The sequence below is a fragment of the Sorex araneus genome, chromosome 6 (assembly GCF_027595985.1).
Source record: "Sorex araneus isolate mSorAra2 chromosome 6, mSorAra2.pri, whole genome shotgun sequence".
NCBI lineage: Eukaryota > Metazoa > Chordata > Mammalia > Eulipotyphla > Soricidae > Sorex > Sorex araneus.
Genome location: NC_073307.1, coordinates 98,585,072 through 98,598,498, shown reverse-complemented (window position 1 = coordinate 98,598,498; position 13,427 = coordinate 98,585,072). Strand labels below are relative to the sequence as shown.

The following is a 13,427-nucleotide window of genomic DNA, read 5'->3' as shown; positions in this document are numbered from 1 at the left end:
GCGGCCGACCTGGGTTCGATCCCTGGCATCCCATATGGTCCCCCAAGCACTGCCAGGAGTAATTCCTGAGTGCAAAGCCAGGTATAACCCCTGAGCATCGCTGGGTGTGACCCAAAAAAAAGCAATAAATAAATAAAATAAATAAAATGTCTTCGAGGACCAGAGAGACAGTACAGCGGGTAGGGCACTCACTTTGCATGCTGCCAACCTGGGTTTGATCCCCAGAACCTCCTATGGACCCCCGAGCCGCCAAGAGTGAGCCCTTAGCCAAGTGTAAGCCCTGAGCACTGCCGGGTGAGGCACCAAGACCCGCCCCCAAAAAATTGTCCTTGAGGGCCAGAGAGATAGGATGGGAGCACCAGGCGCAACCCCAGGAGCACAGATGGCCCCTGAGCCCCCAGGGAGTGAGGCCCGAGCACCGGCGGGTGTGCTCTCCTGCCCCCCACACCCCGCCACCTCCGAAATAATCTGGAGAGGCTAGTTTTGAGGCAGGGGCCAGGGCCATCACTGACTGGCGAAACCACCCTGCCCTGGGGCCCTGGAGCCTCTCCTGTCACACTGCCGAGACCCTTGTCCCCACACGCTTGTAGCACCTGGACGTGGCCCCCTCCGCTGCCCCCCCAACAGAAGGCGCCAGGCCGCAGTTCACTTTCCATTTATTCACATTTCGTGGGTTATACACACCCGCCGCGGGGCATGGCATGAACACAAGCTGTTGTGAGTGCTCGGCCTGACGGTTCAAGTATTTCTGCTTTAGGAAACATTTCTGATTGGAAATAGAAAGCAAACAATTTACCATTTGGCTGCTAAAACTGGTGTCATTCCCTGTCACCGCTTCGCCCCCCACACAGGGTGCTCGGTCCTGCCCAGCAGGGACAGGCCAGAACTCGGGGGGGCTTCACAGCACCCCCCGGGTCCTAGCAGACTGTCCAGTTTCTCGGGAACAGTCTCGCTGGTGGCCCAGGACGAAGACTCAGCTGGGGGTGTCGGGGGCGCCCCAAGGGTGCCAGGCCATGCACTGACCCTTCGCCCAGCGGGGCCGGCTGGTCCGACTGGCCGCCGACCAGCAGCCCGTGGTCCTGGCCAGAGCGCGCAGGCGTTTTTGGCATGCAGCATATCAAAAATAGGATTTAAAATCGCATTTGTAAACCAGTCACCCTTGAGAGAGAAGCATCAATGGTCAGCCTTGCCCTTGGGGGAAGGAGCAGGGACGCGGGCCAGACACACGCGGCCAGCCCTGGTGTCTCGTCCTGGCGGCAAGGCTTGCCTTCCTGGGAATGCTCAGAGGGACAAGGGCGACCCGGCCTGGGCGGAGACGGGCCTCTGGGAAGGCCGCGCTGCGCGCCAGGCGGGTCCTCAAGCTCACAATGTGCATTTCGGTCCACACTGAATATATTAAAATTTCTAATCTTTTGTTAAAAATAAATCTAAGTCCCCGGAGCAGAATAAAGCTGTTAACACAGTGGAGGAAGTTAAGCCCTTTGTGGCCCCAGAGGGCCCCCCCAGTAAAAGCCACACATACACATGGGCCTCTGCGCCAGCCCCTCCCGCCGGCCACGCCCAGGACCGACCAACCCCTGCCCCCCACCCCCCGGCAAAGCATGGCTGTGGGCACTGTCCACCCCCGTCTGCTGGGGGCCCCGGGCACCCGCCCGCCCAGCCCTGCGCTGAGAGCAGCGGGAAGCCCAGCTGAGCATGGGCCGGGCTGTGCCCAAGTACTGGAGAATGAAGATGTGACAGTGACACCGCCCCACCCCCACCCGTTTCACTTAAAAACAAGTGTGTTTTGAAAAAAGCGACTCTGCTCTCTGCAATGGCCTAAGCAGCCTTCCCGGAGGGGGCGAGACGCTCTGAACACCAGAACACAGCCGGGAGCGCCCGGGCACTGCCCCGGGGTGGCAGGCGGATGGGGAAGGGGCGCTGGGGGCGGCTCAGAGGGCTGCAGCACAGGGCTGCGGGTGGGAGCCCAGGTGTGACCCCGGCACGGCACGGCCCCCCAGCACAGACGAGGTGACTCCAAACACTGTTCGGGAAGGCAGCCAAAACAAACATGAATTCAGTTAGAACGTGGCCGGTGTCTGAAGAACACGAGGGGACAGAAGAACCAGGATGACGACCCTGGGGAAGGGCCCGTCGCTCAGTGCTCGCCCCAGCCAACGGAAACAGGATCAAAGGCAGCGGCGAGGCACAGGAGCGTCTCGTGACCTTATTGCATTTCTGCAAAGTCTCATGGCTCACAGGGAGGAGCAGCTCGGGCTCCTGCACGGAGGGACGCGGGGCCCAGGGCTGCTCCTGCGGCGGGACGGGGCTGCGGCGTCTTTCTGGAACTGCGAGCTGGTCCCCGGCCTACGGACCACGAGCCGCCTCCCAGGCCGTCAGAAGCGGCTCCTGGACGCGGCAACGAGACCCAAGAATGAGACACGTCCTTCCTCTGGGAACCAAGCGCTCGTCCCCACGGGGCGGGAGGAAGCCAGTCTAGACCAGCCGCCGCCACTCACGTCTCAGCCTTAAAGCAGCGGAGGAAAGCGAAGGAAGAGTTGGAAGAGGCGTGAAGAGGCCCAGAGGAGGAGGCGAGGAGCCCGCACACGTTCCGGTACATTCCAGCACCTTCTTCTGGCACGTTCTGGCACGCTTCCTTCCAGTCTGGCGTGGTCCGGGTCCCAGAAGGCAGCAGGTCCCACGGCCCGGGGGCGGGCGGCCTTTGGGGACCCTCATTATACCCTGATTCGGTCCAGTAAGAGATCACTTGCGGTCAGCTTAAGAAAGGAACGTCCAAAGTCTTCTGAGGACGCGCTAGAGAGCTCCCAAGAAGGCAGCGCACAGGCTCCCGACACTCAACAGGAAAGGTTTATTGGCCAAACTCATCTTCCGCACAGAGCTCTGGGCTACCCACAGCGCCTGGGCCGGCGGCCGCCTAGGAACCGCGCTTATCCAGCAGCACCGCGTGCAGCTCGTCGGCGTCCTCGCCCGTCTTCACGCGCACCAGCAGGGTGGCGGGCGCGCTGGGGTTCTTCTCGTCCAGTGGCGGGTTGGGGACGCACACGATGAGCACGTTGTTGCGGCCGGTGCGCGTGCACGGCATGTTGGGCGGGATGAGCACGTTCAGCAGGATGTTGCCTGCGGCCGGCAGAGAGCACGCCTCAGCCGCGCCGCTCACACCCGGGGCGCCCCGCGGCCCGGCCCTCCCAGGCTGAGGCCGGGCCGCAGCAGCAGCCAACGGTGCCGAGACACACGGCAGGTCCTGACACCATCAGAACCACTCGGTGGCTGCCCCATCAGCCCGTCTCCCACGGAGTGAAACCCCCGGTCCAGACCCCCGGCTGCCCCGCCGGCCCCCGCCTCACTCCCCCCAGCCCCGCCCCCACGCCCTGCGCTCACCGAGGTTGGTGTCCGCCCGCACCAGCAGCTGTGTCTTCTGGTTCGCCGCGGGCTTCAGGTGCAGGGTGCCCACGCCCTTCTCCCTGAACTCGTTGTCCTTCTTGTAAAATAGTTTGCACCTGCGGGAAGCAGAGGCCTGTACCGACACTGCGCCCCACACACCCCCGAGCGGCCCCGGCCGGGCCTGCCCCATCCCCCAGCCTCGTCCTCACTTCTTGGAGTAAAAAGCGTCTTCTTCCTTGACCTCCGTCACGGTGACCTTGGGCGGCTCATCGCTGTCCTCGTCCTCTGCGCCTGTCCCGGGAGGAGTCGGACTCAGCCCGCAGGAAAGGGGCGTTTCCACCCGGGCTCTTCTGCTCAGTGCTTGGGGGCTGCTAGGCGGCCCCTCTCTCCTCAGCACCCCCTCGGGAGGGGCAGACCCCGCCCCTACAGCCACGGGCGGGCTACGCAGACCACCTGCTGTGAAAGCCCCCCACCCTTTCAACCCCACTGTCCACGTGACCACACGCGGCCACAGAAGACGGGAAACAAAAGAACGTTTTTTGGGAGGGCAAGCTGTGCTGTCAAGTCCTCGAACCCAGGTGGGCCGTGTTACGGCCACACCCTCCCGCAGACCTTCCTGCGCCCCCACCCGCCCTCACTCGCCCCTGCAGACCCCCAGCCCAGGGCTGGGGCCACCGTCGTCACCTTTGCCGTCGCTGCCCTCCGCGGGGCCCTCCGACGCCTTCGCGGGCAAGGGCGCCGCCGCCACCGCTTTACCGGAGGGGGCGTCTTTGCCGAACAGGCCCGAATTCCCGGAGGAGAAGGAGAACCCGGCCAGGGGGGCGGGGCTCAGCGCGCCCAGGACGGAGCCGTCGAGCTTCTGGCCGAACTGGAAGGAGGCGGTGGGGGCGGCCGCAGGCTCCCCCTTCTTCTCGGGCGGCGCCTCTGCCTTCTCCGCGGCGTCCTCCGCGGCGCTGCCGTGGAACGAGAAGGTGGACACGGGCTGCGACTTGGGGGCGCCCAGGCCCGGGGGCGCCTCTGCCCCCCCGGCCTCCGAGGCGGCCTCGTCCCCGGCCTGGCTCCCGGCCCCGCTGCCGTGGCGCCGCTCGATGCTGGCCAGGTGCTCCCCGTAGTCCCTGAAGATGGGGGTCAGGTCGCACAGGGGGTTCGAGTCCACGTGCTTCACGATCCAGTCGCGCACGCAGCAGTTCAGGGCGGCCAGCTGCTTGTGGTAGGGGCTCCCGTGGCCCGCGGGGGGCTGCTGGCCGCCCCCATTCGCCCTGGGGCTGGGGCTCTTCGTGTCCACCTGCGAGGCCGGGCCGTTCACAGCAGCAGATCCTGAGGGCGCTGAGCGGCGGGAATTGAACCGGTTGATCAAACCGTCTGGATTCTCACACCCCACCGTCCTGCTTCCTACTGGTCAGATCCAGGCTTGGGGACAATCACGAAGTATGTGAACGTCTACAGACTGTCACTTTACTTGGGAGCTGCACCGGTGTAGTCTACATTACACGCATGAAATTTCCTTTTGGCTGGGGGGATGGGGGCCCACCCCCGCCACGCTCAAGGCTGTGCTCGGATCACTCCTGGCGGTGCTTGAGGGACCATATGGGGCGCCGGGGATTGAACCAGGGCTGGTCGCAAGCCAGGCCAGCACCCTCCCTGCCGGACTCGCTCTTTGGGACAGGCCTGTGATTTTAAAGTAATTCTTTCCCTTAAAAGGGTGACTACCTTGCACAACGCTGAAAATACGGCTTTAGTGTAAAACAATCCCCAAAACTGTGGAGATGAACTCGTCAACGGAGTTTGCATCTTCAGGAAAAGCACTTAACTCAATCAGCTACACACACACACACACCCCCGACAGGAATGGAGCAGCGGGGGGCGGGGCAGAGGCTCACAGGCGCCCCCCCTTACAGCAGGTTAGTGGGGGCCCTGTCCTCCTTTCACCTCGTAGGTGGACTGAGGGTCCTTCTGGTTTTACCTGGGGACACAGGGGTCAGGCCTTGGCCACAGCACAGCTGGTCGTCAGAGACCTGAGTCCGATGTGGCCCCAAGCCCAGGGCTCTGCCCACCTCCCCGAGCGGCCAACTTCTCGGGCAGAAGGCCGAGGCCAGCCCCCGCCTCCCAACACACACACGCGGTTCCTGCGCTTGAGTGACCTCCACGCAAGCTGAGAGTGGCCTGAGGACCACTGGGTGTCCCCCACAAGGCAAAAATGCCACCACCTCTACGGTCTCCGCGGACTGCCAGCCATACCCCCCGGGCTCGGGGCGGGGGGCCCTCACCTGAGGCGGCCTTGGGGGTGCTGCAGAGGGGAGGGGAGCTGGTCGCGCTGGTCCCATTCGAGAGTCCTTCCAAGGGCTTCATGGCCGCGCCGAAGCCAGAGAAGCCGCCTCCTCCAGAAGGGGCCACCAGGCCTTTGAAGCCTTTGAAGGCCCCGCCGCCGTCAGACTGGAATAAAAAACTCGTCAGAGAGAAGCGCACGGGCAGCGCCAGCGTGACCTCAGCTCCGAGCACCAGAATCCCGGGCCCCGCGCACAGAGCAGCAGGCCAGGGGCACACTCACCCCACCTCAGGCGAGTGACAGGGGCAGGGGGGACACCCCCCCTCAGGCGAGTGACAGGGGCCGGGGCGACACCCCCTCAGGCGAGTGACAGGGGCCGGAGGGACACCCCCCTCAGGCGAGTGACAGGGGCCGGGGGACACCCCCCCTCAGGCCAGTGACAGGGGCCGGGGGGACACCCCACCCCAGGCGAGTGACCAGGCGACACTCACCTCAAGCCCGGTGTTCCTCCGCTTCGCTTTCTTGATGGCTCTGTTCTTCAAGACCTCCTCGCTGGCCACGGAGAAGGTCCCCACCTGAGGCACACGGGCGACAGCGGTGAGGCCGAGCGGAGGCGCCGCGGGCCACAGACCTAACAGGCAGGGTCTGAAGTGAAAGCTGTAGCGCAAACTGGGAAGAAGCGCGGTGACCCTCCCGGGGACTCCTACGCCGGCTGGTCAGACAGACCAGGGGTCTCGGGGCCACAGAGGGGCCAGAATCTAGACAGGGACTGGGGGACTGGGGAACTGTGGCCAGTCGCGCCCCATCCTCCAAATACTGCAGATAGATTCAGATACACCGGGAAGATTCACCCCGGACACGGTCTCCCTTAACAGACAGACGGAGTCTCCCAAGGCTGATCCACGGTCTCAAAACATCATCAACTCGCTGGTCATGGACCCGGTTTCGGAAACTCACTCATACACGCAGCATCTTGCCACCGTCTGAAGACGACGACAGCCCCACCACGCCCGCGTCACCGTCCTCCTCAGCGTGTGGCCCCGTGCTCGGGCACGAACCCGAGGGGCCACCACACGGCTGTCCTGTCACGGGCCCTCAAGCCCCGGCCCTGCAGTGGTGTGGTGTGATGTCCCTCCTCCAGCAGCTGCTCAGTCCTCCGGGTCTGACGACACCCGCAAGACCCCTGCGTCCGTCTGTCCGTCAGGAGCCGCCTGGCAACACTGGGCCCAGGCTGGTCCCTGAGGTCTTACTCTCCACACCAGGGAAACTCTCACTCCCTCAAGTATTTTAAGGCCGAAGCAAACCGTGGTGACCAGCTAATCTTAGGAGGCCTCAGATCTTTAAGGTCCCAAAGTAACAAGCGTGGCCTCACACGCGAGAGCCCTGGGTCTCACCCCTGCGCCACCAGCAGAGGAACAGGTGAAAGAGCCCCCGGCAAGGCCCGGAGCTGGTGCAGGGGTGAGGGCGCCGAGGCACCTGGACCACACGGGGTCCCCCAAGCACCAACAGGAATGACCCCTAGCAGGTCAAGAGCGAGCCCTGAACACCACTGGGTGTGGCCCCCCCCCAGCAAAATCAAAACAACCGAATAAAAAGCACCGAGGGCCGGAGCAGGAGTACAGTGGGCGGGGCTGGAGCGACAGCACAGCGGGGAGGGCTTCTGCCTTGCACGCGACCAACGCAGGCTGACTCCCAGCAACCCACAGGGTCCCCCAGCACCACCAGGAGTGATTCCTGAATGCAGAGCCAGGGAGTGACCTGTGCATCACCGGGTGTGACCCCCCCAAAACACGAAACAAAACAAAAACAAACAAACAAAAAAGAGTGCAGTGGCTAAGGTCTGCTCTGCAGGCCGCCAATTCCCGCCATCCATCAGGGTCCCCCGAGCCCGACAGGGCTGATTCTTGAGTGCAGAGCCAGGAGGCACCCCTGAGCACCTGGGCGTGGTCCCAAAGTCAAACGTCAAAAGCCTGACTCAACACTGATTTCAGGAAGATCAACTTTCCCATCAAGAAAGGCCCGAGGCGCCAGCCCAAAACTCCAACTGGTCCCGGCCGCCGGAAGTCACGCCCTCGACCCACCCTCAGCGCCATCTTGCCACAATCAACAGAGAAGCAGCAGGCATTCTGGTGAGCAACGCGGCCCGGAAAATGCTCCGGACCCGAATTGGGGCCAGCAACACGGGGGAGCCGGAAGGAGGAGGTGCCGCCAGCACACCTTCTCCAGATGGAGCCCTGGCGACACTGAGCAGCAACTAACATGGCTCTGGGTTTCGGGACTGGGACACATGTGAGCCGTGCGGCCGCTAACGCGGCTGCGCTACCTTTTCTAAAACCTGAAAACATACAATCTTTTAATGGAAAACTAATTATCAAATGCTTCCTTATTAGTGTTATCTTGTTTGGGGGTATAACTCCCACAACAATAGTGAGTTTTGTGTTGAAATATGGAACGTAATCAAGGTGAAATGAAAATGAAGTGAAATTCATCATTGGGGTGGGGGGCGGGGGGTATACCGGGGATTTTGGTGGTGGAATATGGGCACTGGTGAGGGGATGGTGTTTGAATACGGTATAACTGAGACATAAACCTGAGAACTCTGTAACTTTCCACATGGTGATAAAATTAAAAAAATAAAAAATAAATTAAAAAAAAAAGGCCCGAGGCCAATCTAAACTCTTGGCTGTTAGGCCGCCAGGTCCCTGAAGCGGAGATGATGAAATACAGGCAGCAGCGTCCTCCCAGAGTCCGAGGGCCAGGAAGGTGGCCGCCCCCTTCTGGAGGCGCAGGGGACCACACAGGGTGCCAGGACGGAGCTGGGCACAGGGCACAGGGGCTGGCCACGGGCGGGCGAGTGCCTCACTCAGGGTGCTGGCAGTGATGGCTCCCCGCTGTCAGGGCAACACCCGAGTTCACACATAAAAAAGCTCCAAAGTGCTTCAACCCCACAGCAGAGTCGCGAAGGCGGTAGTGCAGGGAGTCTATCTAAATGCTCCCAGTCCATTTCCACACTTGGAACAGAGCCTCAGAAACCATTACTTCCCAGGAGAGACGCTCTCTTTGATTCCAGCACAAAGTCCCCAAAATGAACTCAAACCTATGGCCGCGGGAAACCAGCCACTTACCTCTTCCGCTTCATCTTCCTGATCCCAGTTCCGGTCTGTCAATTCTTTCTCTGCAATTCTTTTGGCCATTCTGGGGGATCTATTTAACCATGAGAAATAAAAAAAAAGTCAGAAACAAAGTCAACTTTTGCACATCAATACAGAATGTCCGAGACCTTCTGGCTTCGCCCTAGCACAGGTGGGGTCTGCCTCCCTGTGCAGAGGGCAGAGGGGGGCTGGGTGCAGCTGCTCGGAGCTCCAGGGACCTTATGGGTGCCAGCGATCAAATCCGGAGCCCCTGCGTGCAAGGCAAGCTCGGAACCAAAGACAGCCCAGCAGGGAGGCGCTCCCTCGCACACAGCCCACCTGGGACCCAGCACCCGAGGCCTGGGATCCCCGAGCACAGAGCCAGGAGGAAGTCTGAGCACCTCCAGGCAAGGTCCCCAATGAACAAAAACCTTATTTTCGCACAACATAAAGAGACAAATATTGTCGGGGGGAAAAATGCCATGAACTCCTCTTTCTGCACAAGTTCTAGATGGTAACGTGGAAGAAACGCCCCGGATTACGACTCAGGCTTGAGGTGTTTCGGGGTCCAAGGACGCAGGCCAGTCTCCGGGCCTTTGAAAGAAGGTGAAAGATTGGGCCAAACCCCTCTTTTATTTCAAAGCATCACACTAGGTAGAAGGTTTGTTTTTAGGCGCGAGAGAGAGAGAGAGAGAGAGAGAGAGAGAATAAGAAACAACGTGTGGCTCCTAAGGTGAGGCCACCCTGCAGGCGGTTCTGCGTGTTCTGGGGGAGCCCAGGCCAGGCAGGGCGCAGGGTGGGCTCCAGGCCTGGAAAGACAGCCCAGGGCCTCTAGGGAGCGAGGGGCAGGGCCCTGCGTGTGCCTAACCCGGCGGGAAAGGGGGCAGGGAGGGCGGGAAGGGGGCCAACCGCCCGCCAGACACACCTCCCTGGCAGCAGCCATCAGCCTTCGACCCCCGCTCGGGACCACCACCAGGCAGCTCCTCTGTGCCCCCTTCCCCGCCCCCCAGCCGGGGTCCCCCTCCGGCCGCTCAGGCCCAAGGTTCTCCCAGCCCGGCTCATCCCTCCCGGGATCCCCCGTCCCTCTAGTCCTTCCCGGGGTCCCCTTCATCCCAGCTGGTCCCTCTCGGGGTCCCCCAGTTCCTCTAGTCCTTCCCGGGGTCACCTCAAGGTCCCGGCTGGTCCCTCCCGGGGTCCCCTTCATCCCTGCTGGTCTCCCCCGGGGTCCCCCGTCCCTCTAGTCCCTCCCGGGGTCCCCCTTCACCCCAGCTGGTCCCCCGAGGTCCCCCGTCCCTCTAGTCCCTCCCGGGGTCCCCTTCATCCCAGCTGGTCCCTCCCGGGGTCCCCCGTCCCTCTAGTCCCTCCCGGGGTCCCCCATCCCTCTAATCCCTCCCGGGGTCCCCTTCATCCCAGCTGGTCCCCCCCCGGCGTCCCCTTCACCCAAGCTGGTCCCCCCCCCCGGGGTCCCCTATCCCGACTCGTCCCTCCCGGAATCTTCCCCCGTCAAGGCTGGCCCCTCCCGGCTCCCCCCATCCCGGGATCCCCCCGCCCAGCCCCCAGCCCGGTCCCGTCCCGCCCCGCCCGCACCCTCACCGGACGGCCGCAGCTCTCGCGAGACCGTGGCGCGGCGCCGGGCGGCTCCGAGATCGCGGCGGCGGCGGCGGGAGGCGCGGTCGCTTCCGGGGCGCGGGGCTCGGCGGAGGACGCGGTGGCCGGCAGAGCCCGAGTGGCCAACAGCATGACCCCCGCGGGCCGGCGTCCGAGTCGGGCGGGCGGAGCCGTGCGTCAGGCCGAGGCCGCCAGCCGCAGCGGGGCCCGCGCGCTCGGGGCCGCCATCTTGTAGCTGGGCTCTCGCCGCGGGAGCAAGGGAAGAAACGCCCGCGCGCAGTCACTGCGCAGGCGCGCCGGGGCCGCCCCGCCCACCGCGGCCCGCGGCGCATGCGCGCGGCTGCCGGGAAACCGCCGCCGCCGGGCCCGCGCAAGCGCGCGCGCAGGCGCACTCCCGGCCCGCGGCGGGAACTGACGCGCGTGGGTCACGTGCCTGCAGCGGCGGGCGCGTCTGGGGACTCCGAGCGCGCGGGGCGGGGTGTGGGGCTCAGGCGGGGCTGGGAAGGCGTGAGGACCCCGCAGCGGCGGCCCCGCACGGCGAGGCGCGGGCCTGAGCCCTGGGGGTCCCCCTGAGCCGGTCTCCGCGCCCGTGGGGGCCGGCCCGGGCCCGGCACCGCCCGGACAAAGGCCGCCCGCACGGTTAAAGGTTAATTTTTGCCTTTCTCCGGTGTTGAGGCCCCACCCGGCTGTGCCCGGCGCCGTGCTGGGGGTCGAACCCGGGTCGGCCGGGTGCAAGGCAAAGCTCCCTGCCCCCGGCCCATGCTCCGTGCGCGGCCCCTGCTTCCTCACCCCGGGGTCGCCTGGGAGCGTTAATGAATTAGACGGGGGTGGGGGGGCGCCACGTTCTCAGCAGCTGTGCATTTTGGGGGGCCGCCTGCAGGCCTTGCTGAGGGGTCCCTCCTGGTGTGGCGGGAGGGATGGGGGCCTAACTGGCGGCAGCAGACCCCCTGCCCACTGTGCTATTGCTCCAGGCTCTCCTTTCAATCGTTTTTTGTTTTGTTTTGTTTTGTTTGCTTTTTGGGTCACACCTGGCAATGCACTCAGGAATCACCCCTGGCGGTGCTCAGGGGACCATGTGGGATGCTGGGATTTGAACCCCGGTAGGCCTCTTGCAAGGCAAACACCCTCCCCGCTTCGCTATTGCTCCAGCCCCATCAATCGTTTTTTTTTGGGGGGGGTAAATGGGGGCTGGGGACATTGCATATGCTAGTTACTGGGTGTCAAGATTGCCCCCTGCTGCCCCCGTAGGCCCCGCACCCTAAGCTCCGTCTATGCCTCCAGCCCCTGAAGCTGTGTCCCTCCTGAGGTGAGGACTGGCTAGCGGTTCCCAGTGCTTGGGCACCCCAGACAAAAGCTGCCAGTTCAGGGCTGGAGCCATAGCACAGCGGGGAGGGCGTTTGCCTGGCACGCACCCACCCAGGTTCAATCCCCAGCATCCCACAGGGTCCCCCGAGCACCACCCGGAGTAATTCCTGAGTGCAGAGCCAGGAGTAACCACTGAGCATCGCCGGATGTGACCCAAAAAGCCGTTAAAAAAAAAAAAAGCCAGTTCGTGGTCAGTGGTCAGCAGGCGTTAGAAAGATAGGAGGAAGAACAATGAACTCCTGACTTCAGGGACCCCGTCTTTGCCCCCCTCCTGGCCTTTCAGCGGGAGGGGAAACCAGCTGTTCCAAGGGGCAGGTGTAAGCCCTTCACGAGCACAGTCCATAAACGGCTCCACCCGGTGAATCCCCACCCTGAGCCCTGCTGGCCCCCATAACCGCCGGCCGACTGTTCTCCGGGACCACCGGCCAGCCTCAACCATTCAGGAACCTTTTTGTTTGTTTTCAGGTCACACCCAGCAGTGCTCAGGCTACTCCTGTCTCTGCAGTCAGGAACTAGCCCTGGCGATGCTCGGGGGACACTCCTGCTCCAGCGCCGTCTCAGGAGACTTCTTACAAAGTGCTCCCGCTTTCAGCTCACCGAGGCCCAGACGCTGTGGCGTCCGTTCTGTCGCTAACCTTGAACTGAGTTCAAGTCCCCAAGGTGGAGCTGGCCCTGGGGGAAGAGTGACTGGTGGACAGCAGTGACTGCTCCGGCCTCCAGCCGTCCCAGCCGGCCTTTCTGGGCCTCACAGGCCTGCTTCCCAGCCGAGTGTGTGGACGAAGCCAGGAGCTGGCCCGATGCTCCCCAGACCTGGAGCAGGACACGCGCAACTAACTCTCCAGCCCCCACCCCCATGTCTCTTTTGATGTGGGGGGTGTTCAGCCAGGAAGAACCCGGGCTGGTTGCCCAAGTCCCACGTGGCCCGGCCCTGATGCCCGCTCCCGTTTATCTGATCAGGCATCTAAAGCACACATCGGGGGCTTTGGGGAGAGACCCGGATACGGGAAGGGGACATTCCTTCCCGTCTCCACCCCAGCCAGTGTGCAGCCATGCGGGTTCGAATTCTGCGTCCAGCTTTTAACTTGCTCTGGGCCAGTTTCTCGGTCTCCCCTTTGCAGTGAAAACATGTTCCTCGTGTCCTTTCTCGTCCCCCGCCTGCCTGCCTGCATGTGGAGCATTTCAAAATCTGCCTCCTGGGGCCTGGAGCGACAGCACAGCGGGGAGGGCGTTTGCCTTGCACGCAGCTGACCCAGGTTCAATTCCCAGCGTCCCATAGGGTCCCCTGAGCACCGCCAGGGGTGATTCCTGAGTGCATGAGCCAGAAGTAACCCCTGTGCTCACCGGGTGTGACTCAAAAAAAAAAAAAAAATCTGCCACCTGGGCCAGACTTCTGTCCTGTCTGGTCCTGCGGCACTGAGGCTCTGGGGGAGGCCAGGGGATTTGGAATGAAGTTTGAGAGTCTCAGTTTCACCTGTGGGATTCAAGGAGGACTTGCCTGAGGGGCGGGTTTCTCTGGGACTATGTAGAGAACACGGCCCCAGGGGTGGGGAGAAAGCATTCCATGTCTTCCATCCGAACATCCCCACCCCCAACATGAGCACTGTGGGTGGAGCCCCACTGTGAGGCTTGCCCAGCCCGGCAGCCCTGAATAAGGAAGTCCTCTCCTGCTTGAATTC

The 13,427-nt window shown here is 63.2% G+C and overlaps 1 protein-coding gene across 2 annotated transcripts; it reads right to left on the bottom strand.

Moving 5' to 3' along the window:
• Positions 1 to 639: 639 nt before the first annotated feature.
• NUP50 (nucleoporin 50) lies at positions 640 to 10,669 on the bottom strand. 2 transcript variants are annotated; one of them, XM_055142579.1, is made up of 8 exons: positions 10,372 to 10,669; positions 8,773 to 8,851; positions 6,139 to 6,222; positions 5,649 to 5,814; positions 4,066 to 4,707; positions 3,591 to 3,672; positions 3,379 to 3,497; positions 640 to 3,117 (listed from the first exon to the last, which is right to left on the bottom strand). In XM_055142579.1, the coding sequence occupies exons 2-8, from the start codon at positions 8,839 to 8,841 to the stop codon at positions 2,915 to 2,917; spliced, it is 1,365 nt and encodes a 454-aa protein (XP_054998554.1). In that variant the 5' UTR covers positions 8,842 to 8,851; positions 10,372 to 10,669; the 3' UTR covers positions 640 to 2,914. The 2 variants fall into 2 exon arrangements, with proteins under 2 accessions (XP_054998554.1, XP_054998555.1); XM_055142580.1 differs by lacking the exon at positions 10,372 to 10,669 and adding an exon at positions 9,704 to 10,016.
• Positions 10,670 to 13,427: the final 2,758 nt, after the last annotated feature.